The sequence below is a fragment of the Silene latifolia genome, chromosome 5 (genome assembly GCF_048544455.1).
Source record: "Silene latifolia isolate original U9 population chromosome 5, ASM4854445v1, whole genome shotgun sequence".
Classification (NCBI taxonomy): domain Eukaryota; kingdom Viridiplantae; phylum Streptophyta; class Magnoliopsida; order Caryophyllales; family Caryophyllaceae; genus Silene; species Silene latifolia.
In genome coordinates, this window is record NC_133530.1 from 84,196,797 (window position 1) to 84,224,732 (window position 27,936).

General features: G+C 40.8%; 2 protein-coding genes and 1 pseudogene across 4 annotated transcripts in view; 1 reads left to right on the forward strand and 2 right to left on the reverse strand.

Moving 5' to 3' along the window:
• Nucleotides 1–3,528: 3,528 nt before the first annotated feature.
• On the forward strand, nt 3,529–6,783 carry LOC141655658 (uncharacterized). The gene is made up of 3 exons (XM_074462726.1): nt 3,529–4,941; nt 5,047–5,127; nt 6,502–6,783. Exons 1-3 carry the CDS (start codon nt 3,529–3,531, stop codon nt 6,781–6,783), a joined length of 1,776 nt encoding a protein of 591 aa, XP_074318827.1.
• Nucleotides 6,784–18,809: 12,026 nt separating this feature from the next.
• The window catches only part of LOC141657687 (uncharacterized), a 69,135-nt gene continuing 60,008 nt past the window's right edge, over nt 18,810–27,936 (reverse strand). Inside the window, exons 2-4 of one of the 3 annotated variants that reach the window (XM_074464996.1) lie at nt 21,106–21,339; nt 20,507–20,740; nt 18,810–19,772 (exon numbers count right to left, since the gene is read on the reverse strand). In XM_074464996.1, coding sequence (XP_074321097.1) covers nt 21,317–21,339 — 23 coding nt within the window. In that variant the 3' untranslated portion in view covers nt 18,810–19,772; nt 20,507–20,740; nt 21,106–21,316. Of the gene's footprint in view, nt 19,773–20,506; nt 20,875–21,105; nt 21,340–27,936 lie in introns of all 3 variants that reach the window. The other 2 variants (XM_074464994.1, XR_012548838.1) reach the window with 2 other exon arrangements.
• LOC141657918 (uncharacterized) lies at nt 21,455–24,934 on the reverse strand (annotated as a pseudogene).

Here is a 27,936-nt window from a genome sequence, read left to right on the forward strand (position 1 = left end):
ATTCGTGATTTACATTATTACATCGCTAGCTATTTATACAAATATGCAATGGACTATTTACGGTAAATATATTCTAACAGCTATAATACATTGTATAAGGGGAAGGTGTATCATGGGATAGCCCATGATTGAGGAGCCAACGGCTCTATGAAGATATGGAGTGCTATTACTCGTCGAACGCTCAAAAGCTAATTCTCGCTTCAAAATCCAAGTCGGTCATTCCAAATATTGATGACAAATATTGTTAATCATCATGATCATCATACAAAGATAGAAGAACGAATTGGCAAGACCGCAAGAATTAGTCCGTTAATTTGTTGTTATTTTAGATGGCATGAATTTATTGAGATTGTTTGTCGTGTTAACGGGGAAGTTAACGGAAGGTTCAACGAGGTCCTTAACTGAACTTTTTGAAAGTGTAGTCCCTTATCTAGAAAAGGAATGAAAGTTCGGGTCCTTATCTTACCATTAACTCTTTCTCCACCTTTAGCTCATATTTTTAGGATCAATTAGTCTCATTGTAGACGGATATATCCGTCTAAAGATATAGACGGATCAAATAATCTCATTTTGCATGAAAAGTAACACCACCATCCCACTTGTTGTTTGTCTTATTATGTAAGTGGTCACATATTTGGTTCGTCTACAACTTTAAATGGATAGTGTCCGTATAAAGTGAGATTTTGTGTTTTAGGATTTGTTGTTGAAAATGTCCTAACAATTATAAAATTTAATGTAAGAAATTGTCAGTTAAAATTAGGTGATCGTAACGTCTTGCTAGAGACCGATTTATTGTTATGTGTAACATACAAATATAATTAGTTAACGGTATATGTACCAAAAAAAAAAAGGTAACGATATTATAAAAATATAATATCATTTGACTGAAGTTAAAAATGAAACAATTTAATGGCATAAAAGTAACATGGAATTTGCAATGCTACTTGACGATAATTGGTGGCTAATTGCGTTGTGATCTCTTGAAAGCCAGTAAGTAGATTATACATCCGATGTACTACCACTAGTATACTTTCTGAGCAGTTATAATAAAGTTTTTGAGCTTTATTTTGAAAATTATGAGTCTTACTATAAAGTTTCTAAATTCATTCACTAAAACATTAAACTCAAAAAAACTATAATAAACTCAAAAACATCCCCTACTACTAAGAGAATAAAAATTCTCTTAGTTTTCCCTCCAAAAAGCATCTAGCTAAATAAGGTAATAAATAAAATTTTCTTTCATTACATTATTATCTTTTCAATGAATATATTCTTATAAATACTCTCATTTTTTAAATAAATTCATAATTATGATTTTTTCATTAAAATAAAATAAAATTGATATTAAACTATAAAGTATAAGTTGCTAAATTTTTCAGTCATGTAATAATTATTACTGTAGAGAATAACTTGACACATTCTTACTATTAGTTTTGTGACAAAATACATTTACTAAAATAAATTCACAACTTAAATAATTTTTTTTATTAGTTTTCCGTTTCAATTTTTTGTTTCATATCAAAATACAATGGAGTGAACGGATAAATGTTAATAAGGTGCAAATTTAAAAAATATAAATCCTCTTATATACAGAGAATACAACTTCTGTAAAGTTTTCTCTCTAAAGTGCTCAAACTTATATATGGAAATAAATTAGATTTTCATTTATTAAGCTAATTTTCCATTTTAAATAATCTATACATAACAACTGTATTCCTATTATTAATTTCGTGACGAAAAAAGAATTTTTTTAAAATAATTTGATGAAGTTAAAATATTTTCATAAAAAACACAATTTATGGAATTATTCAATTCTTTTGATTTATTTTAATATTAATTATTTTTTATTAAAATTCGTGAGATATAAATCTAAAATCTATAACTAATGCACTAAAAATTAAAATGGCTATATTTACTGCGCATTTGCGCGGGATCTACACTAGTTACCTACAAACTTACTTAAATTTGAGTTTTCGTGGAAAAAAAAATTAAAATCTAACTTATAAACTTTAATAAGCTCAGGAAAAATACACATATGCTAAAAAACAATTAAAATTTGAGGTAATAAGCTCAGAAAAAATACAAAAATGCTCAAAAACAAGTAACCTTTTTCTCCTTGAAAGCGTATACGGTAACGGGTGCTTGTGAGTTTTTCCACAATTTTATGAACCAAACACTCAAATCTGTTAGGCCCGACCAGTCCGATTTTGCTGGAGTATCGGCAATCCTCATGACGTACTAATGACATATTTTTTCGGAAACTATTACGAGTAAAAGAAACGTAACATAAAAATTCAAATTACACAGGAAACGAAAAGGAGTAATAATATTGAATCATCAGCATCACTGTATTTTTTCTGTCAGATTACATCATTCCTTGACGATGTAGTATTACATAGCAGGAAAAGAATTGTGATACCTTGCAGCTACCATTTCGGATTACATTCTCCGACTGCACTGAAATCTTTGCAGCAATTATAAATCCAAATATCCAAGGCTCAATAAATTTTGATACTTGCCACACTGTTACACAGTTGATCAATTTTATACTAATCAATGAATTCATGCTCGAGTATTGAATTATAACATACCACAAATGTCCCAACTGATAGAATGACAGCTGACACGCCTAAAACGTCGCTATTTAAGACGGCCAAATTTTGGCGCCGTTGCCGGGGAACGTAATGGTTTTGCTAAGTGTTTTTGTTGGTGTTTTTAGAATAGTTGTGTTAGTTAACTTTCATTTCACAATTGTTATTTTCTTGTTCATTACTTGTGTGAACCTTTTTTATTGTGTTTTCTTGTGTAGAATTTTTTTATGGTCAATACTAGGAACTCAAGTGAGCCACTTTTTCCATTCAACCCGGAGATTCAAAGATCACTTGCTTGGATAGGAGGAGGTATTAGAAGAGACCCCCCGGTTATTGAAGAAATTAATCCCGTTGCTCAACAAGACCAAGAGGAAGATAACACCGTTGCTTTTGTTCTAGAAACCGAGCCAAAACCCATAAGAATCATCATGGGGGATGCCGAAGAACAACCAAGACATGACCCACATGAGGATCCACCAAGGCCTAGGACCATCAAAGAACTCACCACACCGGACCTTACACAAGTCCCCTTGTGTATCTCCTTTCCGGCCTTAGCGGAAAATGCCACCTTTGAACTCAAGTCCGGGCTCATCCACCAATTGCCCCAATTCCATGAACTTAGCACGGAGGATCCCAATAAGCATTTAATACGACCCGCGCATATCACGCAGTCATCCAGCCCACTAAGCTCCTCCAACGGCTCCTTGCATATAGTAGTCAACGTTACATATTTTCCTTACTTAGAAGATCATGTATATTCTAGTTGGTATATAAATATGTGTATGATTCTTTGATGTAGATACAATAATTTTTGACAATACAATAACCTAATTCTCTCATGAATAATATCCTCTCTATCTTCTAATATGGTATCAGCTGTCAGACACAATCTCTAAATCATCTCTCAATTCTTTTCTTCCCTTCGTTTGATCTCACCATGACAAATACGACACAATCTGCATCAAACAATTCCTCGGTTGTCTCGATTGTTCAAGTCGAGAACCCGGGTACCAAGATTTCTCATATCGTGTTTAATGGTAACAATTATGACGAATGGGCTCGTGCGTTCCGTCTCGCCCTACTTGCAAAAGACAAGATGGGTTATATTGACGGGTCCATCGTCAAACCATCTGAAACTGCCGATGACTTCAAAATATGGCGCTCTACCAACGCCCTAGTCACGGCATGGATATACGCTACCATCGAAGTCGATTTAGCGAAATCGATCTCCTATCGTCCCGAAGCCAAGCAGGTGTGGGACAATATACGTCAACGATTCAATCAAGACAATGAGGCTCGTATTTATCGTCTCAAATCTGCCATCTCCTCATGTCGACAGGCTCCAACCGAGTCTATCATGGCGTATTATGGTCGACTTACCAGTCTATGGGACGAGTTGATGGAGCATGACGCCATTTCTTCATGCTCGTGCAAGGTTTGTCCGTGTGATTGGGTAAGTCTTTTCGATTCTCGTCGTGAAAAAGATCGAGTTCGTGATTTTTTAATGGGTTTAGATGATAGATTCGATAACGCACGTTCTCAAATCCTTGGTGTGACCCCTCTTCCCAATCTTAATATTGTCTATAATCGCTTACTGCAAGAAGAGGGTGTTCGTTCCCTTTCCAAATCGGTCTCTGAAACTCGACCCGAACCGATGGCTTTTGCTGCCAAGGTACACCATGGCTCGAAATCAGGTCACGGTGGGGGTCGGGATTATTCTGTTCATTCCCATAATTCCAATAATACTAATAATGCTAATACCGCTATTAATAACAATCCCAATAGACCTTACTGTATCGTCTGTAAAAAGCATGGCCATTACCTACGCACATGTTTTCGAGTTACGGGAAATTGGCCCGATTATTGGGGTGATCGTCCCCGAGATCGAGTCTATATTGACCCCAATGCAACCGACCTAAGTCAGGCCGTGTTTGTGCCTGATCCTCGACGCAACAAACAGCAGCACACAGGCTCTAATTCGACGGGTCCTCGGGCTCATATGGCTGCCGCTTCCGGTTCGAATTCTGGTAATGGCACCTCTACCTCCCATCCTTCTCTTAACAACTTTGACAGGATTGATTTCAATAGTCTTGATGCTCGGGAACTCGAGGAGATAAGCCAAATGTGGAAAAATCGTTCAACCGCGAATAATGATCGTCTCAGTGGTAACTTCTCTACTCTATCTTGGATTATCGACACAGGTGCTTCGCACCATATGTCGGGATGTATTTCTCACTTCACTAATTTACATTCTATTACACCATTGTCTGTGGGTCTCCCAAATGGAGACACGGCTATAGCAAGCCAAAGTGGTGACATACATCTTTCTCCCCGTCTTATTTTACGCAATGTTTTATATGCCGACAATTTACAATGTAATTTAATTTCGGTCTCAAGCTTACTTTTAGACATGTCTCTTACTATACAATTTTCCCAACAACTTTGTTTAATACAGGACCGTGCCTCGAAGATGGTGATTGGTGCGGGTGAGCAACGTGAGGGACTCTATTTCCTTAAAGGTGTCCAGAATGACAAGGTACATGCGCATACCATTGGCAATCTAGACACTATTGAACTTTGGCACCGTCGTCTGGGGCACCCGTCCTCCAATATCTCTCGTTTTCTACCTTTTATTAATAAAGCACAAACTTCATCTTCTAATTTTTTTAGCAAACATTGTGACATTTGTATTCGGGCAAAGCAAACTCGTGCCCCCTTTCCCTTAAGTTCCAACAATGCATCGAATATTTTTGACATTTTACATTGCGATTTATGGGGTCCCTATTCCGAAAATGCATCATGTGGGTCAACCTATTTTCTTACTCTAGTTGACGATTTTTCTCGCTCCACCTGGGTCTATTTGTTACGTCGTAAAAGTGACACAAAACAAACCCTTCTCAATTTTTTTGCTTTAATTCAACGACAATTTAATACTCAAATTAAAATTATTAGAAGTGACAACGGTACGGAATTTGGATGTCTTACAAATTTTTTCCGGCAAAATGGCATTATTTTCCAAACTTCTAATGTTGATACCCCTCAACAAAATGGCTGAGTCGAACGCAAGCATCGTCACATTTTAAATGTTGCTCGTGCCCTTCTTTTTCAAGCTAGTCTACCCATTCGTTTTTGGGGGGAATGTATCCTCGGAGCTGTTCATCTTCTTAATCGTACCCCATCCTCCATTCACAATGGTAAGACTCCTTATGAAATGTTATTTAAAGAACCCCCACCCATGACGCATATTCGAACATTTGGGTGTCTATGTTACGCAAGAAATATAAATCGTTCCCATGACAAATTCGCCCCTCGTGGTCGGAAATGCGTGTTTTTGGGTTACCCATTCGGTAAAAAGGGGTGGCTCGTCTATGACCTAGATACAGGTACTTATTTTTCATCACGAGATGTCATATTTGTCGAACACGAGTTCCCGTATCAATCTCTAAATATTCATGATAGTCAGCCTACCACTAGTACTTTTCTCGCTGACACTCTTACACCAATTGAAAACATTATCATATCCACATCCACTACACCAACTATTCCATCCATCGACACCAATAATTCCACACCCGACTCCACACCCACGGCTACTGCCGATCCCACACCAGCCTCTACCACCGCCAGTCCAGCCAACCCACCTTCGACAGAACCCCAAACCCCTCAACCACAGCCCACCGCTATGGGCAAAGGCCACCGTCCCAAAATCCCCAATACACGGCTCTCAGGTTATGTTCGTCCTCCCATGGGTCCCTCTACTCACCTCGCCTCCGCATCATCACCCTCGACAGGTACTCGGTATCCTCTTTCTCATTTTGTCACATATGATAAATTTTCAACTAACCATAAGCTTTTTCTAGCGGCCGTGACTGACAATCACGAGCCAAGTTCTTTTAAACAAGCTATGCAGGTACCGCAATGGCGCGAGGCAATGCAAAATGAGATCGATGCTCTAGAACGCAACAATACATGGACAATCGAACCCCTCCCACCTCACAAAAAGGCGATTGGTTCGAAATGGGTCTACAAAATCAAGTATCATGCGGATGGTTCAATTGAGCGATACAAAGCTCGCCTTGTTATCATGGGTAATCGTCAAATAGAAGGAATTGATTTTCAAGAGACATTTGCACCGACTGTCAAAATGGTAACAGTCCGTACTCTCCTAGCCATCGCTGCCGCAAAGAATTGAGATATCCATCAAATGGATGTTCATAATGCTTTCCTCCATGGTGACCTTGAAGAGGAAGTTTACATGAAACCACCACCGGGTTTTCTTTCTAATCTAAATGGCAAAGTTTGTCGTCTTCGAAAGTCCCTTTATGGCCTCCGTCAAGCTCCCCGATGCTGGTATGCTAAGCTCGCTTCCGCTCTCAAAAAATATGGCTTTATACAATGTCCCTACGACCACTCCCTTTTCTCCATTATTAAATCCGACACTGCCATCCATGTCCTAGTCTATGTTGATGACCTAGTCATCTGCGGAAACAATTCAACCTTAATCCAACAATTCAAAAATTACTTATCCAATTGTTTCCACATGAAAGACTTAGGTCCCCTCAAATACTTCCTTGGGTTGGAAATCGCTAGAAACCCACACGGCATTTACCTCTCACAACGAAAATACACTCTCGACATTCTTACAGAAACAGGACTTTTGGGCTCAAAACCCGCGTCCATCCCCATGGACCCCAATCATAATCTCACAGAAACCGACTCACCAATTCTTCAAGATGCTCAACCATATCGTCGTCTTGTGGTTCGCCTCGTTTACCTCACAATCACCCGGCCCGAACTTACCTACTCGGTCCACATTTTAGCCCAATTTATGCAAACCCCAAGACAAGCCCACTGGCAAGCGGCCCTCCAAGTCGTGCGCTACATCAAATCGAACCCAGGCCAATGTCTCCTTTTCCGCTACAACACACACCTTCTTCTTCATGCCTATTGCGACTCCGACTATGCCTCCTGCCCTTCCACCCGCCGTTCCCTCTCGGCATACATTGTCTTCCTCGGGAATTCTCCAATCTCGTGGAAAACCAAGAAGCAAAATACAGTGTCGAAATCCTCCGCCGAGGCCGAATATCGCGCTATGGCATATACCGTCTGCGAACTAAAATGGCTCAAAGGCCTTATTACATCTCTCGGTATATCCCACAGCCCGCCTATTGCTCTATCTTGTGATAATCAGTCGGCTCTACACATTGCCCGCAATCCGGTCTTTCACGAACGCACCAAACACATCGAGGTGGATTGCCATTTCATACGGGACGAGATTTTGAAAGGACTTATTAAACCAAACTATGTCCCTACAAAGGTACAATTGGCGGACATATTTACAAAAGCGCTTGGGCGACCGTTGTTCGATGACCTGCTATCCAAGTTGGGCGTCGTTAATCTCCACGCTCCAACTTGAGGGGGGGTAATACGACCCGCGCATATCACGCAGTCATCCAGCCCACTAAGCTCCTCCAACGGCTCCTTGCATATAGTAGTCAACGTTACATATTTTCCTTACTTAGAAGATCATGTATATTCTAGTTGGTATATAAATATGTGTATGATTCTTTGATGTAGATACAATAACTTTTGGCAATACAATAACCTAATTCTCTCATGAATAATATCCTCTCTATCTTCTAATAGCATTTAAACAAATTTCATGTGGTTTGCTCAAGCATGAAGCCTAATGGGGTTACCGATGAGCAACTTCAACTAAGAGCCTTCCCTTTCTCACTCAAGGACGCGATAAACGATTGGCTTTACTATCTCCCTACCGGGAGCATCACTACTTGGACCCAAATGAAGAGGGCTTTCCTAGAGAAGTATTTTCCCGCTAGTCTCTCCTCTCAATTGAAGAAAAGAAATAAGTAATGTTGAACAAATGGATGGAGAGAACTTGTATGAGTATTGAGAGAGGTTCAAACAACTTCTTGCTAGTTGTCCATACCATGGGTATACCGACCACGACCTACTCTTGAACTTTTGTGGTGGTCTCCTTGAGGATGACGCTAGGATGATTAAATCCGCTACACAAGGAGGGATTGAATACATGTCGGTCCAAGAGGCAAATGAGTTGATTGAAAGATTGGTAGGAAGTTCTAGGAATTTCGGAAGGAGAATTAGGAAGGCAAGTGTGGCATCTTCTTCAAGGCAAAGCTCCAACCATATGGAAGAAAAGGTTGATTTTCTTACCAATTTGGTTAAGGAACTTGCAAAAGGGAATGGGAGTACATCTTATGTGAAATTTTGTGGTCTTTGTAATGATCCAACTCATCCCACCGATGGGTGTCCATCTTTGCAAACGGAGGAGGCAATTGAAGCGGTGAAAGCCCTTGAGTTTAGGAAGTTTGACCCATAGTCCAACACTTACAATGAAGGGTGGAAATCTCACCCAAATATGGGTTGGAGTAGAAATCAAAATCAAAACCAAAAGGGACCCTCAAACTCCTCATTTCAAAAGCCAAATCAAAATCAAAACCAATCACAAAATTCCTTGGAAGAGATGATGAAGACACTTGCTATGAATCAAGTGGCAATGCAAAAAGAAAGCCAAGCCTTGCTAAACAATACCAAGGAGTTCCAAACCGCCGTGCTTCAACAAAATCGACTCACCGACTCTATGATTGGTAACCTTGAGACCCAAGTTGGTCAAATTCTCAACACACTCACTACACAACCCACTCAAGGAGGGAGCCTCCCTTCTCACACAATTCCTCCACCCACCAAGGAACAAGTTCAAGCGGTTTCTTTGAGGAATGGTAGGGAGTTGGTAGAGGCACCCAAGGCTCCTAAGAAATCTAAACCTTTGCCGGTTGTTCATGAAGTAGAGGATGTGATTGAAGATGAAATTGAAGTAGTGGTGGAACATGGGAAAGCATCTATACCCAAGCAAGTGCGGGTTAATGAACCACTTCCGGAATACGAGCCACAAGCTCCCTTTCCAAGTGCTTTGAATGACACAAGGGTCATTGATAAGAAGACCTCAAGCCTCTATGAAATTTTTCGGAAGGTGGAGGTAAACATCCCTCTACTTGACCTTCTTAGTAGTGTACCAAAATATGCTAAATTAGTTCAGATGATCTGGGTATGCTGTGTAGACTACATTCTGAGACTCACAATCACATTTTTCAGGAATGTCATTACAGCAACCAGATTGTTGCAGGAACTGTTGCTTTCCTTCAGATGCAGATCCCTTTTGTCAACATTCTAGAATGGATTCAGGAGAGGTCGTGGACTGGTACAAAAAAAGATGTTGCATTGTGTGCATTCATGGCTGCTCATTATAGCATATGGATGCAAAGGAATAGGTCCAGACTCTATAATCTGATTCTGAGACATGAGAATGTCGTGCAGGACATTAAGAGACAAGTGCTGATAAAGATCAAAGCTTTGCCTCTTGTTTGTATGACCCAAGTTGATCAGGATTGGATTCGAGCAATAGTCTATCTAGTTAATTCTCTATTTGCTTGTATTTTATCTTATGTTTCAAAAATGTTTTCTAGCTTGGAATAGCTTGTTTTGTGCATCAATGAAAGCTTACATTTCCCCCCAAAAAAATATTAATATTTATATATTATATTTAAAATAATAGTTAAAAAATTATTATTTTTCTTACTTACAAATACAATTAAAAAATCAGTTTTCTATAACTTTTATAACATTTAATAATAAAAAAATTATTTTTATAAATATGTCAATATAACTAATGTAAACATTGAATATGATTAAAATATTAATTTAAATATATTTCACTTTTTAAAAAAAATCGTATAAAAAAATTGTAAAAAAAAAGACTATTTTTTACCCGTATTTTGACATGCCCTGTATTCTGACCCGCCCGTTTGACAAGTCTAGTTACAACTTACAAGCAATCAAAAAACATTTAAGAAGGAAGGGGCATCAACACATTATCATGGAGACGGATTGCAAGGAGGTGGTCGAGGCATTGCAATTTAGGATGGAAGACGAGTCGAAATGAGTTCTTCGCAGTGATAGAGGAGATTCTTAAGCTATGTGACGGAAGGTTGTTTGGTCTTTTACCGGTATAAGTTGTAATTGTGTGACACATGAGTTATCGCAGCTTTGTCCTATTGGTAGCGAGATGGTTTTTGACGCCACGAGCCCACGACGATTCCACGCTGTATCGAGAACTTTGTTTTTATTGATCGGCTTAATAGTGAGTAATCCCTTTTCGGTTTTTTTTCAAAAAAAAAACATTCAAACATATAAATCCCTTCGATAGCCTCGTGAGGGGATACTCAATGTTTCTTAGTGAATGTTCAAGTTAAGTACTCTACCGATAAAACGATCTCTATAAATTGGATGAAACACATTAACACCATAATGGTTTATGGTTTCGAGATTGAATGAGAAAGGTTCAATTTTTTCATTTCTAATTTGTGCTCAACATTTACGTACAGTTCCAAGTTTTGAGCACAACTTTATTAGAATGCGAACGTTAGAAGTTATTTTTTTTTTTTTTTTTTTTTTGGCAGCTGTAAAGAAAGGCACAAACAAGAACCTAATTACCCATAGCACCTTTTGCAAGGTTATGAGCAATCCTATTAAACCTACGCGGCACAAACCTAAAAGATAAACAGTGAAAAAAAGGAAAAAGAAGACACAAGTCTTGAATGACACCATCAATGAGATGGTGTTCCCTTTCCATCCCGGCAATTTGAGCCAGCAGTTGTAAACAATCCGAGTTGACCTCCAAATGAAGGATCCCTTGTGAAAAAGCCCACCTCAGCACATCCCGTAAACCTAGGGCCTCAGCTTGTAAGCCAGATTCCGCAGAAATCCTAACACTTCTGGACAACATTGACTTTCCATCCTCCCCATAAGCCACCCACCCAATACCCGCATGTCCCACTGACTTCCATCCCGCATCTACCATAACCCGAACAACCTGACACCCTCTCCCACCTCCTACCACAAAGAAGGGCCGCCCTTCTCTTAGATGACGTAGATCATTAACACATGAATCCACTTCCCCACCCCCCTTATCTTTCTTTCCAGACTCAAGCGCCCGCAATGCCGTCTCCACCGAACATGACCACAAACCAAAGAACATTTGAGGGTGAAAGTGTTCCCCCTGGAACATAACTCGGTTCCGCACCAGCCATAAGCACCATAGGGTGGCCAGGAACTTAATGACCTTAATCTCCGCGTCCTCCGTTTTTCTTAAATAACTTATCCAGTTCATGACCCAATCCCCAATATTGATGTGAGCGCTGCCGAGTGTCCTAATTCCGAGATCAGAACAAGCCCAGACCCGACAAGCGATACGGCAGTCACGAAACAGATGGGCACTTGTCTCAACAAATTCCTCACAGTCCACACACAACTTACAGGATGAGTCCACCTGAATATTCCTCCTCATAAACTCAGCCCCCATCGGCAGTGAGTTAGTCAAAAGTCTCCACAAGAAGACCTTCCAAGAACTCGGTCCCGGTAAATTCCAGAGAATACTTTTGCGAAGACGCCCCGCCTCATTAATCCGGTCTCTATCCTTAGTGGTACCATGAATCTTCATATACTCCTCAAAAGCCATACCATACCCACTCTTAACAGAATAAAGACCATCACTAGTGTGTTTCCAAAAAACCTTATCGCGAACCTGGGACAAACAACAAGGAATAGCCAAGATCTTATCAACTGACTCCGGCGCAAACAAATAGCGAAGGAAACTCGAATCCCAAGACCCATCAAACAACCTCAGATCCTTCACCCGTAGATCTTTTAACCAGGCATTCTCAGGTAACATGGCATTGTCACTTGGTTCAGGCCTTTCACCATGCACCCAACAGGAGTTCCAAATCGAAAGGCTAGAATTAATCCCAGGCTTCCAAGCAATATTATGCAAAATAAGCTCTATCCCATAACGAATACCACGTACACCCCATGAGACATTATTTTGTCTTGTAGGAGTTGCGCTCGCGGACCACCCCTCGCGTCCAAACAGTTTGGCCCTAAAAACTTTACAAAACAAGGACTCTTGACCCGAGATAATTCGCCATGCTTGCTTGGCCAGGAGAGCTTGATTCAAGCACTCAATATTCCGCATCCCAAGGCCCCCCGCACACTTAGGTAAACTAAGAAATCTTCTACTACACCAATGAGTACTCCTTCCAGATTTGCATCCAGCCCACCAAAAATGTGCCAGCATTGAATTGATCTTGCTAGTCACACTTACCGGTAATTTGAAAACCGATAGAAAATAATTAGAAATATTTGATAGGACGGACGAAATCAAGGTTAGCCTACCCGCAGGTGAAAGAAAAATCCCATTCCAAGAGGACACTCTCTTAGAAACCATCTCAATAAGCCCTGCAAAGATCTCACGATTCGAACCCTGAAACTCAGTGGGAAGGCCCAGATATTTCCCAATTCCGGTGTTATGTCGAATATTTAGTACCTGCAAACATTCCCTGGCCTGATTCAACTTTGTACTTGGGCTAAATAAGACTCCAGACTTATTATCATTAATGCGCTGCCCTGACGCTCGGCAATATGCATCTAAGATGCCCTTCAAGCTGTAGATTGACCTGTTGGAATCTTGCAGGAAAAACACAGCATCATCCGCAAAGAACAGATGTGTCAAAGGAGGAACATTAGGGCATAGCCTTATGCCGCGAAGTGCCCCCGCATTCTGTGCCTGAATTATTTTCCCAGACAACACCTCCATGCACAGAATGAATAGATAGGGAGATAAAGGGTCACCCTGCCGCAGGCCACATGTTGGCTTAAACACATCCATCGGGGAACCATTGAGAAGGACCTCATAGGACACCGTTGAAACACAATTCATGATAAGGTGAACCAGATTTTCCTGGAAGCCAAACCTCCTAAGGGATAACTCCAAAAATTGCCATCGCACTCTATCATAGGCCTTACTCATATCAGCTTTAAACGCAAATCTGTCAGACTTTCCATGTTTATGTCTATTAATGACATGAATGGCTTCGTGAGCAAGAAGGATATTATCACTGATTAGCCTACCCGGGAGGAAAGCATTTTGGAATTCCCCAACCAGAGACTTCATCACCCTAGCCATTCGGTTAGCAATGCACTTAGTTACAATCCTCATAAACACGTTACAGAGACTAATAGGACGATAGTCCTGAACCTGTTCCGGATTGTCCCCTTTAGGAATCAGGGTAATAAAAGTCCGATTAGCTTCTCTCAAGACCTTCCCGGAATTAAGCACCGAGAGCACTGCCTTGGTGAAATCTGATTTAATCATCCCCCAACATTTCTGGAAGAAAACCGCCGGGATACCATCAGGTCCAGGAGACTTAAGTGCCCCCATTTGGAAAACAGCCTTCCTGACCTCCTTGGCGGAGAAAGGTTTTCGTAACCAATCCGCATCATCATCTGAAACATGTTTTGTGATATCCGAAAAAATCTCGTCCTCGGCATCTAGGAAATTCAAGCTATCATCTGCTCTATACTGTGAGTGAGCTTTGTAAAGATCTTTAAAGTATCCCAGGAAAGCCTGACCCACCTCCCCCGGATCATACACCCAATCACCCTCGTCATTCCGAATCCCATATATAAAGTTTCTACCCGCTATCCCTTTAACCCAGTTGAAGAAATATTTGGTGCACGCATCACCATCCACAGCCCACCGTAATTTTGCTCTCTGCTTCCAGAAGCTAGCAGCCGCGCTAGCAAAAGCCCGTACCTCTTCATCGACTTTGGTATATTCCTCATCCTTCCCCTCCCTTATAGCTAGATCCATGCCTTTTTCCAATCGAATATCGAACTCTTCCCATTTATGATTCCACTCACTCCTTTTATCAAGAGCCCAAGATTTGACCCTCTGCCTTACCAGGGCCAGTTTTCGGACTGTTCTGAAAGCCGGGGACCCCACTACATTAACCGCCCAAGCCTTCCTAATTTCCATGAGACAATCCTCATTTTCAAGGGCCCATGCATCTAGTTTATACGGTTTCCTATTAACATTATTTACAAGGTTGAGATCCAACTCAATTGGCGCGTGGTCCGAAATCTGGATCGGAAAATGCTTCAAACCAGTATTAGGAAACACCGCAAACCAGTCCTTAGAAGCTAAGGCCTTGTCAAGTCGTTCATACACCCGATTAAGACCCTTTCTATTATTGCACCACGTGAAACGCGGTCCTTTAAAAGGTATGTCAACAAGCTCATTTCTCACCCTCCATTCGTTAAACACCGCGGCACCATTGAGTGAAGAAGCGTTAGTACCCCATTTATCACATGGATATTCTACTTGATTAAAATCTCCGATTATCAAAAAAGGGTATTCGAAAGAAGCAATGCAACTCTCCAAATCATGTAGCACCGAAGCTCGCATCGCTGTTTTTGGAGCCCCATAAAAAAGAACCAAGTACCACAAAAGCCCATTATATTTCGCAATACGAAGGATAACAAAATTCATACAAGAGTAAACATGGCTTATTTTTTCACCCTTACGCCATCCCACCCATAATCCTCCAGAAGCGCCTAATGCGTCCATTCCGACCGACATATCGAAACCAAAAGAACGAAATAAAGGGCTAATAGAACTAGCATTACATTTAGTCTCCATAAGAAAAAGAAAATCATAGTACTTCCTACTAAGAAGCGCTCTTAACTTAGGAATTGTAGGGGAGAGCGCATTACTAAGGCCCCTACAATTCCAAGCCAAACCCATCATGGTGAACGAGGAGGTTGTGACGGCCCAACCTCCGCAAAACCATCAGCATCAGCATCATTAACAGAGGACTCAGAAGAATCCTCCATCACCAAATCAGGAACAGTAACACGAAAGCCTCTGCCCACCACACCCTTGTCCCCTTGAATACTCTTTCCACTGCATAATTTCTTGGCAAGATGAACAAGATAGGACTTTGCATTCTCAATAGAAGTAATAACAGCATTTGGAACAACCACATCAGCCACTTCAGTACAGCACTTCCTCTTCCTAGAGCCCCAAATAACATCCCTCCTAGCCTCCATATGATCAGAGCGATGATACAAATCAGCAGCACCCATGAAACCATCAGACAACCCAGCTCTCACCACACGGCCCTCATCCATAGTAGCAATGAGTTTAGCAGAGGGACGGCATGTAGAACTCATAGGAAAGCCCTCATGTGGAGAGGACATAGTCCCTTCAATCAGCAAACCTTTCATTTTCAACGAGCTATCAGTACCCTTAACCTCAGCTGCATGAAGATTAGAAATCTTCTTGTTCAGGGCTTCTTCAGCTGCATTCAACCTAGCTTCTATTATAGCAATCCCAGTAGAAGAGAGAGGAGAATGACTCCTAACCTCCCCTCTACCCACATCACTTTCCCCCATACCAGCTTCAACCCCAACCTGCCCAACACCCCTCTCATCAGTCACAACATGAACACGTAAACCAGATGTGACCTCAGCAGCCTCCTCAAAAGAAGAAATCAAATTAATAGCACTGCTATGATGAAATTCAGAGGACTCATCAGAGGAGCGTCCCAACATGTCGGGGTTCATGACCCAAGAACAGGCAGGTGGTCCCAAATCAGATTCAGAATCAGAGCTTATATCAATGATTTCCACAGAGGTATCCTCTAATGGAGTCCCCATATCCTCAGATAGTGAACCCAAATCCATATCAGCTGAACCCTCCTCACCCTCCCCAAGTTGATGCCCAAAACCTTCTGGGTAATGGTACACAATAGGCAGCCCCTGAGGTGGAGGATCAAAGGTCTGATTCAGTCCACGGTGGTCATCTTCCATTCTTGCCCAATCAACATCACTCTCAACCCTATTCAGGATTGCCTCCTGAATTCTTAAATCACGGTCCAGACCACCCCTTGAAGAACTAGCCCCAGTATAGAGAACATAAGGATCAGCAGCTTGCACTTGATGAAGGAAACTTGGAATCCCATGTAAAGGGATTCCTTGTTGATCAAAATCCTCAGCAGCACTATGGTAATCATCAGAATTACTAGCATTATTAGCAGGGGCAACAGCAGGAACAGCAGCAGTCACCTGATCAGAACCCATCCCATTCCCACCACCATGTTGGGAAGATTCTCCATGTAGCCACCCTCCCAGTCCAGGTCGACCACCAGCAGCAGCTCCAGAACCAGCACCCCTTAACCCCTGAGCCTGAAAAGAACCTCCAAACCCTACATTATCAACAACAGGTGGATACCCTGCAACCTGAGCCCCCTCAGCCATCTGCACTTCTGGAATCACACTCTCCCTAATAGCCTGAGAACCCTGTGCATCCCCCATTACAGCATCCCCTTGACCCCTCTGATTTCCAACATCCATACGAACACCCTGATTACCAGCAGCAGCTTCACTTCCCCCCATAGCTCCCCCACCAAAACCCATAGGATAGAAAATCAAAAAAAATGGTCTATCAAGAATAAAGAAACCTCATCCTGTGGTACACCCTACCACCAGGAGTGAGACCCAGTTCAAAGTCAACTAGCCTCTCAGGTGACTCCCTTTGCCTCTCACGACCTCTGTCCACCCTCTCATTAACAAGACGAACATCAGAAGAGGTAAACTTGGTGGTAGATGGAGTAGCACGAAGATCCATATTGAACATTGTATGATTATTGTGCGAATGAAAAACCACAAATCCCTTATTCATAGTCCTATCCAACATCCCATTTATACTTGAAACAATAGTCATAATCGACTCCCTGCACTGAGACCCCCTGTGACCCACTTTACCACACTTAATACAATACTTAAAAATCTCCTCATACTTGAACTGAATCCAGAGAAGATAACCCCCATCCATAGCCAAAAAGAACCCGGGCATCAAGGGTTCATTCAACTTCACACATACTTTGAGCCTTAAGTAATCATTTTTTGGGAGAACCTCAAAAGGCTCAACTTGAAAGAAGTGACTGAGAAGCTTACCCGCTACTTGAGCCACATGCATGGAGAGATACTCAAACGGCAACCCACAAACACGGACTTTGACCTCAACATATGGAAACCGCACAGTTCTAGGGATGGTATCCGGATACCATCGAGCAAAAACCATCAAAGCCCCATCAATAGTAGATGTCGTCCTTCTCAACAGGCCCTCCATGTCATCACTATCTGCACAATGAAGGACATAGATATCCCCCATTTTGTGAACAGTAATCAGACCCCTGACCTTCCATTTTTCCCGTATCACATCACCAATGAACTCTGGAGTGAACAGACGATAATCTACTAGGAAGCCCAGGAGACAATTACCCCAATATTCCCTAGATTGACCCAGTAAACCTGGATCAATATTAACAACTCCCCCACTCCTTGGGTACCTCCAAACATTTGCATGCAGAGGGTTTCGGTGATCAAACTCAGGAGTGTTCACATTCTGCTCAAACGGTTGATGGTTGTAGATGTTCTGATGAACATCATGATCACCTTGATGCCCATAACCCTCGTCCCCATAAGCGAATCTCCCAAACTGAGTTTCGAACTCCATGGATGTTAAAAGGGGGGAACAGCTAAACTTAAATAAACTCCGATGAAAATGTTTACTGATTTTTTTATTTATTCTGGAAAAATAAGATGAAGGAAGAAAACGATTTGATGGATTAGAAACCCTAACCCTTGAATCACTTAAATAGCCCATTGAGCACCCAGAAAACCGTTGCCCTACCCAGAAAATCCCCAATGGAAGATGAAGGGATTGTAACGGATTGGGGAGGAAATGTTTGGAAAGCACAAAAGATTAGGCACCCAATACTTTAATACGAAAGGTAATGATGGCAATATTAAAGAAAGATTTAGAAGAAATCAATCTACTTTTTGCAGGGAGATAGATTAGGGTTTACAGCATACCCAATTAGATTGAAAAGGAGATGATGATTAGTTTTTTGGGGAAAGAAAAAACACGTGCTCTCACAAAAGAGAGAAAAAGCTCTCTCTAGAACTTTAGAGAGAGAATTACGTAAGGATAACGTTAGAAGTTCTTGAGGCAATGTAGTCCAAGTAAATGAGTTGGATAATTAAGAAACAATATACTAAGAGTTTTATTGGGTGAAATTTTACGTGAAACACGTAAACACATTCCGATCTACCTAGACAGTAACAGTAGTAAACGGATGTTTTGTTAGGCTTCGAAGCCGGAAGCTTTATTTCGAATGCTAGACAGTACTGTATACACCTAGACTGACTACGCAATTTTCAAGTATTCAATGGTACATGTTCTTGTTTAATGTTTACTCGTAAATACAAGCTAATTTATTCAATTTGCTTTTCCCCAAACAATAAAGTAAAGTTAATTAATTCCATTAAAATGTACTGTTGTTAGTTACAGTTGGGTAATTTTTGTTCACCTATTTATAGCCCCATGGACAAACAACAAATCCACAACCTCTTAAACTTTCCAAAAAAAAAAAGAAAAAAAAACTCCGCAATGTCTGGCTCAATCACATACAACCCCACGACTGATAAGTATCAAGTTACATTTGCCGGGAAAACCATCGAAACGACTGTAACAAAAAGCGCTTCGACTATCACTGAATGGGTTAATGAGATCACCTTAGACACTTCATTGGCGGCAACCAACAAGGTTGTTGGTTTGGACCTAGAGTGGAGGCCCCATCCAGTCCGATCAATGAGCAACACAACTGCAACGCTGCAGCTTTGTGTTGACAATAAGTGCCTGATTGTTCAGCTCTTTTACGTCGATTTCATCCCTCAGTCCTTGAAGAGCTTCCTTTCAAGCTTGGCCTTCACGTTTGTTGGTGTGGAGGTGGCAGACGATGCTGAAAAGTTGAAGAGGGAGTACGGGCTGGAGTGTAACATGACTGATGATGTTAGGGCTGCTGCTATGCATAAGTGGCCGTACAGGTTTAGGCGTCCTGGATTGAAAGATTTGGCATTTGATTTACTGGGACTTCGTATGGACAAGACTAAGCGCGTGACTTTGACTGATTGGCAAGCTGAGGTGCTTACTATGGACCAAATTCAGTATGCTTGTATTGATGCTTATGCTTCCTTCAGGCTTGGCCACCTGCTATTTAACTAAAAATTCAGTATGACCTGTGAGGATTTATAGGGGTTGATGGAAGTGTAGTCGAAACCCCTTTCATAATATTCTATGTATCGTTCCAATCTTCAATCCAACTTGTTATTTCTTCCTAGTCGTATTATCATAGCTTCCTTTGAGTTTCATTTCATTTCATATGTTGCAATATGCATTATCTGCATTCATAAACTGTTTGTTACGAAGTAAATCGATACAACTTCATCTGAAATAAGATTCAAATCTAATATATAGCCTCACCGGGCACAAAAGGCTGCTAGAATGCAGTAACTCTTTTGTGAATGACTAGCTGAAAAATACATGTACAACTACAAAATCATGATTATTTAAAGAGAATACATGGCAGAGAAAGAGTTTTGAAAAGAGGGGTTCTCAGAGGCTTACTGGCTTACTGCCAATGCTGTTAAAAATTGACTAATAATTCGAAATTTAGAAAGAGAACGGGACAACAATTAACTAAACACGACTCAACTAAAAAACAATCTGCTTGATCATCTCAAATAAAAAGAGAATTCATGTCAGCGACACATTTGCCATCGTAAACAGAAGAAATCTTAAACTCGATAACATTCAAAACCTGTCGTCTGTTTCTTTGATAGTTCAGAAGTGAGTTTCTTTGACACTTGTAAACATTAGAGCCTTTCCAATGCATTAACAATAAGATAAGAAATTAACTGATATTCATAAGCTAAGCATCGTAAATTCGATAACATTCATAACCAAGATACTGTCTTCCAAAAAAAGGAATGGATCTATTGTTTGCTAAATGAAGCAGAAGGGACATTAGGAAGTTAAAACAAGAGAGTCAGAAGCAACAAGCAAGCACAATTCAGGTTGGTAAAAAAAAAAATCCAAATCAGCCCATACAAGAAAAAAAATCCATTTACGTCACCTTCTTATTGATGCGCTTCAAGAGATGATTATGAAATTTTGCATTTTCCGATTGCCAGTTAAGCGTTGCTTCTGCCGCATTTGTTGGTCCATCTTGCATAAAAATAGATGTTGGGACTGGAGGATAGACGAAGGAAGGCGTATTTTAAGGAACTCTTGTGTAAAAAGAAACTGTCCTTAGATCTACCAGAGCACAAACCGGTGTTTTTGTCCATTCCTCCTCAATAGCACAAACCTGAAACCAACAAGCAACTTATCATAGCTTGTCATCGGAAATGGTGGGGACAAAAGCCGGCCATGGACGAATTCAGATCTCCAATCCCTTCCGTCTTGATCCTTGATTGACAAGGAAGGTGTGTGAAAACATTCCTGTTACCCAAGGCACGTCACATTAGGATGATTAACTGTCCTTAGATCTACCAGAGCAGTAAACATTATCACAATTATGGATAAAAAGGATAGTTGGATGCCTAATGAAAATGTTTTATTGCACAAAACATCATTTGGATTATCCAAGTGAAATCCAATCCCAACGGTCCAAATTGCAATATGTAGTGTGACGTAGATCTAGTAAAACTGATTAGACACAAATGACCATACCTGAGATGACACTTGATTCCAACCCGAACCAGAAAGGAATCCATCCAAATGCAGCCAAAATGAGTACATTGATCAGCTATTAAGTGAGATATCAGGGACCACTGCACTGTACTCTATTTCTCTATGCAGCAATAGGCCATCGATCTGAGTAACATTTATCCGTGTTTATTTGGGAATCACACCGCTTCTCAGTATCCAATCACACCTTGCCTCATTCATTCTCTTTTTCTTCCCCTGAAAATAACTTAACTTCATCAACTGTTGCTCATAACATATCATCAAACTTCAATGCACAAATAATATGACAGAATAGATAAAAACCAGACGAAAAGGCAGAGGCATCATTCAGGTTGCCAACAAAAAATCCAAATCAGCCCATACAATCCCATGGCATTCCTCTAAAACAACTGCAGGTCAGCCTTATTTACACGTTTCTTAACAGTACGATCTGCAAAGCATTTGTCGTCCATGACACTTGTAAACATTAGAGCCTTGTCAATATATTAACAATAAGGTAAGAAATTAACTGATGTTCATAAGAAGTGAAGCATTTGGAGCACATGTAACGTCTTCTGTTTTCTTTGATCGGCTGCAAGACTGCAACCCCTTTGCTATATAAGTAAAGATAACAGCTCAAACGTTTCCCCAACCAGCCCCGCTAACTCACCACATCCATCCGCTATGACAATGTACTCAGGGACCACTCGCTATACTCTATTTCTTTATGCAGCGGAAGGCCATCGATGGGTGTAAACAAAGTAGCACCCATCGTACTTGTTAATCCTTGTTTATTTGGCATTCACACGGCTTCAAGCACGCCCTGGGTCTTCCCTTCTCTTTTTCTTACCCTGATAATTAGTAAATGAGCAATGATCAACATAGTTTCATCAATTGTTGCTCATAACTTATCATCAAAACACCAATGCACAAATAATTTAACAAGAAAAAATATATATAAAAAAAATAATAATAATAATAATAAACAGAAGAAAAGGCAGAGGCTTAGGGTTACAGAGAAAACAAGCAGCCATTGCAAAGTACATCTCAAAATATGTCATAGCCTCCATTATTCCATTCTCACTAAGACAAACTTTACAAAGGCACGACCCCTAAGGAGTAAAGCCCTGCAAAGTAGCTTAGCCACAAAAAAGATCTTAAATCAAGTAATTTCATCAATGACTGGATGATGATGATGTAATAATAAAGAGACACACAGACCAAACTTAAGGACAAGACAATAGTAACCAATTAATGGTGTTAAATTAAACCTGACCAAACCATCAACTTCACCGCTGACAATCGAGACTTGACAAACACTCAATGACAAATGCGACATATAGATTTCCACCTAATCAATAAGTTGTATGATCATATGATGAACAAATTCGGAACTGTGAAATAATAATAATAAAAAAAAAAAAAAAAAAAAAAAAAAAAAAAAAAGAGGACTATAGAAATACAGCAAGCAATGCGCAAACTTAACAAGCATATGTCTCACTGTGTTATAAATCGTAGCAAAACCTAAGAGTATGCCATCGAAAGACGATAAGCATATGCCTAGAAAAGTGCAAAAATCAGCAGTAGGATAAAGGATAACATCTGCTACTAAAAGATAGATTTTAAAACTGATCAATTTCAACACCTTGCAGCTGACAACTGGTTATAATGTTTGCCTTATCAAAATGGAGTATGTACGTACAATTCAGTTATTTGGTGCGTCCTACAGAACCTAACAAAACTAAGCTAGAATAGCAATTAAGCAACTGATGAAATAACCCCAAGTAAATCAAAACAACCAATAGGAAAAACATTAGCCATAATTAAATATACATCAATTTGTTATTTACTTTGTACAGGCAATAATATAAATAAATTGGAGATAATACAGAAGGAAAAAGTGTCAATCACTATTGAAACAGTCACACAACTTTAATTCACCATCGATACTAATAGAGTAGTGACTACCGCTGCTTTTGCTTTATAAATTTGGTCAGTTCTTTATTTGACATGAAGCCATTTATTTAAACATCGTTGACTTTTCATTAACGTCATAGGCATCAAAATAGCAACGAGCCACATACCATTATTCTGTAGAAAATACTTTCGAAGCAAGGCTTTGTCTGATACAGTAACATTAGGGGAAGTGAGAAAGCTGAGAAATAAAGAAGATGTGTCCGCATCAGCAGCAAATCCTTGGATCGTCATAGTCTGAAGATGATCCAAAGCCATCGCAATATCATTGGCATTGAGAAATCCTTTAATTATTGTATTGTAGGAGCGTTCATTTGGAGAACATCCATTATCTGCCATCTCCTTTAACAATTTGGCTGCATCACCTAACAACCCTTGCCTACATAAAACTTTGATTTGAATATTATAGGTAGTTCCATTTGGCGGCAATCGCTTGGCCACAAGAGTAGAGAACACCTTTGTTGCTTCAACTAATCGCCCGGCTTCACAAAGGCCATTAATTATGGTATTGTATGTAAAAATATTAGGTGCCACTCCATTATTCTCCATATCTTCACGTAAGGAGATCGCCGCATCAATTTGTGCATTTCTTAAAAGGCCGTCAAGCAATGCAGTGTAGGTGAACACGTCGGGTGCCACACCTCGATCTTGCATATCTTTAAAAAGCTGGACTGCATGTTGGAGTCTGTCATCCTTGCACAAGGCATGTATTATGGTGTTATAGCTGAAAACATCTGGCATTATATGTGTTCCTTTAAGATACATATCATGGAACATCTCCAAAGCTTTGTCCATCTTTTTAGACTTGCAATATCCATTAATTAGGGTGTTGAAAGTCACAACATTAGGCATGACACCATCTTTCACCATAATATCTAGGAGCTTTTCTGCCTCCTCCATCTCTCCACGCAAAGAGTACCCATCCAACAAAGCACTGTAGGTAATAACATTAGGGTGCACACCTCTCTTAGACATGAATTCAAAAATAGCCCTTGCTTCATCCACATTTCCCTCTTTACGATGGAATCAAACTAAGGTACTCGTAGGTTTCAATATTGGGAGAAATGTTGTTGTCCAGCATCTCCGTCAAGAGTTCTTTGGCATGATCCCAACACCCTAAACTACAGACCCCTCGAATTAAGGAAGTATAGGTTATGACATTGGGTAAAATGCTCTTGGCTTTCATCTCGTTGAAAAGGCTAAGGGCTTGAGGTAACAGACGGTCTTTACAAAGGCTATCAATTAAGGTGTTATAAATGACAACACCAGGCTTAAAAGGGGCATTAGATTCCATATTTCGGAGCAAGCGGAGAGCACCATCATTGTCGCCAGAATTGCAAAGACCTCTAAACATAGAGCCATAAGTAACAAGGGAGGGGTGTATCTGAAGCTTGACGATTTTATCCAATAATTGAACAGCTTGGCGTAATTTATCGGAATCAATTAAACCATTGATTAAGGTATTAATGATGACAATATTAGGTGGATATCCAAGCTTAAGGCGCTTACCCAGAAGAGAGAAGGCAAAATCAACACGGCCCAAACCGCAGTAACACTTGGCGAGAATACCAATAGAATGCTTATCAGGACGGAGACCGGACAATTCAAGCTGATTAAAGAGGGTAATAACAGTAGAAAAAGGGGGATTGGGTTGAATCTTAGACATAGCAGAAAACAGCTGATTGAAGACGATAATAGAAGGAAGAGGACGAAGAGAGTACAATTGATGAAATATGGAAACGGGGATATCAATTCCAGAAAACCCAAATCGGCATTGTTGTCTAACGAAATCGAGAAACAATTGGGGATCGTCAACACGAGCATGTGTAGGCACAGAAAATTTATTAATGTGCCGAATAAATCAAATAAATCAATTATTTTGAGTTAATACTAAATTTTAGCTCGATTTAATTAATTTGCCCCGATTAAATGAAATACGGGTTGACTCGGATTACAAAATGGGTTATCCAGATTACTAAACCCGAAAGAATCAAATTTGGGCCAAGTTCACTAACAAACCCATAAATGGGCCTTGAATGTCAAAGTCCACCAAAATGAATTAAAACTCTATAAATAGAGCTATTCACATTCATTTTGAGAAGAGGAGATATAGAGATAGAAAAAATCATAATCATAAGTTTTAGAGAGAAGAAGACACAAAAGCTCTATAAATTCTCTCTACAAGACACCTCTACAGTGTCATTCAAGTCGCAACATTCAAGAGAGAACAAGTCGCAAAGCCGACCCTCTCAAGAATACAAATCGACACCTCCTATAGAGTGCATACAACCTCTACAGGTGTCATTCAAGCTACAACATTCAAGAGAGAACAAGTCGCAGTGACCCTCTCAAGAATACAAATCGACACCTCTTATAGAGTGCATACAACCTCTACAGGTGTCATTCAAGCTACAGCATTCAAGAGAGAACAAGTCGCAGTGACCCTCTCAAGAATACAAATCGACACCTCCTATAGAGTGCATACAACCTCTACAGGTGTCATTCAAGCTGCAACATTCAAGAGAGAACAAGTCGCAGTGACCCTCTCAAGAATACAAATCGACACCTCCTACAGAGTGCATACAACCTCTACAGGTGTCATTCAAACACAACGTTCGCGCCTCTACTACAGACAACGTTTACGTGATCTACTACGGCATTTAGAATCAGAGGATACATTAGAGATTGTACACATAAACTTCTGACCTTAATAATAAAAATTCATTTGTTTCCTATTTTGTATTACATTTATTTTGCGATACAAAATTTGTCGTTACAAATTTTGGTGAACCCGACGTGAAAATCTCTACCTCTCATCTCTACTGCTGTTGTATTCAAGTCTACCAAAACAAGAAGATGTCTACTAAGCAAAGCATCTTCTCCAGTCCATCCAAGAAGACCTACGCAGATATCCTGCAGGTACCCCCATTGTCGCTACCTCCTCGCTACGCATCGCTTGGCATCTCCACAAGAAGAATGGCGAAGAAGGTCGTCGTCAATGCCGCTTGCTACCTACGCTCCGCACACGTCCCAACTAGGCCGCGCAAGTTCTCTCGTCGCCTCCATAGCCGCTGCTCGCACAACGCTCCCGGCCGCCTCTTCTCCTTCACGCGAGGAGACTAGAAGTGTTAAGGTTGACAAGAAGGCTTCTCCTTGCAAACCCAAAGCGTCACCAAAGAAGAAAGAAACTTCAACTCCTGACGTTGCTTCCGTCATGGTGATAAGTGGCGATACTCTTGAGGATCGAATGCAGAAAATGAATGATCTCCTTGAAAAGATGGTGAAGGAGAATGAAGAAAAGAACAAGAAAATTGATGAGCTTCAAAAAGAGGTGGTGGCACTCCGAGAGGAAAGGCCGAGAGCGAGCATGGTGACACCGATAGGGATGCTGATAGCGATAAAGAAGTTGGCGAGGATAGGGAAAAGCCAAACAATGAGATCAAGAACTTCACCGAAGAGAAGTGCAGAGTTAATAGCCAAGACGATCAAGTGTCAGTTGGATGATAGCTCGACAAGTAGTGGGCGCTACATCAAGCCTTACACTAAGAAGATTGATAGTCTGCGCATGCCATCTGGCTATCAGCCTCCAAAATTTCAACAGTTCGACGGGAAGGGGAACCCAAAGCAACACATCGCCCACTTCGTCGAGACATGCAACAATGCTTTGGAACAAGGTGATCGTTTGGTGAAGCGATTCGTTCGTTCACTCAAAGGGATCGCGTTCGACCGGGTACACGATCCGGATTCGAGTCAATTGACACCGGGTCACATGGAGGATGAATTCCTCAACAGGTTCTACAAAGACCAGGCGTGTCGTCAGCATGAGCGAATTGACAAAGACAACTCAATGGCAAGATGAGCCTGTCGTCGATTACATCAACAGTGGCGTGCGCTGAGTCTGGAATGCAAGGATCGTTTAAGTGAAGTGTCAGCAGTTGAAATGTGCGTCAACGGGATGAAATGGGACATTCTTTACATCCTGAAAGGGATCATGCCGAAAAGCTTCAAAGACCTGGCTACCCGCGCCCATGACATGGAGATCACAATCAAAGAACATGGTAGTGCTCGACCAAGTTCTTCTAAGGTGCCAAGTGAAAAGAGGGAGTTCAAGAAAACTGATAAGAACTCCAAATCGTCGACAAAGGAAACAATGGTCGTCGAAACCAAAAGAAGCACCCGTGAAAATATCGTCAAAACCTAAGTATGAAGAGAAGAAAGAGTCATTCTCTTACAACTACCAACGGACAAGCCTACTTTGAAAGAGTTGCGGGCTAAGAAATACCCATTCCCGCATTCCGACTTGTCCGGAATGCTCGATGACCTCTTAGAGAAGAAGGTTATACAATTGCGCGTAGTCAAAGCGCCCTGAGCAAGCAAACAAGACAAACGATCCCAACTATTGTCGTTATCACAGGCTGGTGAGTCACCCTATTGAAAAGTGTATAACACTCAAGGAGAAGATCATGCAGCTCTCCAAGGAAGGGAAGATCATTCTTGACTTGGATGACACAGTAACCACAAATCAAACTACTGTAGTCTTGGAGCAACCTGACGAGCAAATTATACGACAAGGACAGTGTGTGTATATGTTGCAGTTCGGAAGTTTTGAGCATGTGGCATTACAGATCCAAGGGTCATTGTCGTCGCTACCTCCAATGTCATTGGAAGAAAAACTACCTCCTCAGAATGAGGAAAAGAAGCATGAATATGACGATGAAGGTTGGACTTTGGTAACGCGCAAGAAGTCAAAGAAACAAACAAGACAGATAGCGCAACCTGTTCACCGTCGAAGAAAACAATCAAAGAAGACTAAGCCTCGCAAGACGAAGGGAAAGAAAAAGCCCAAAACAGTGGTCAAAC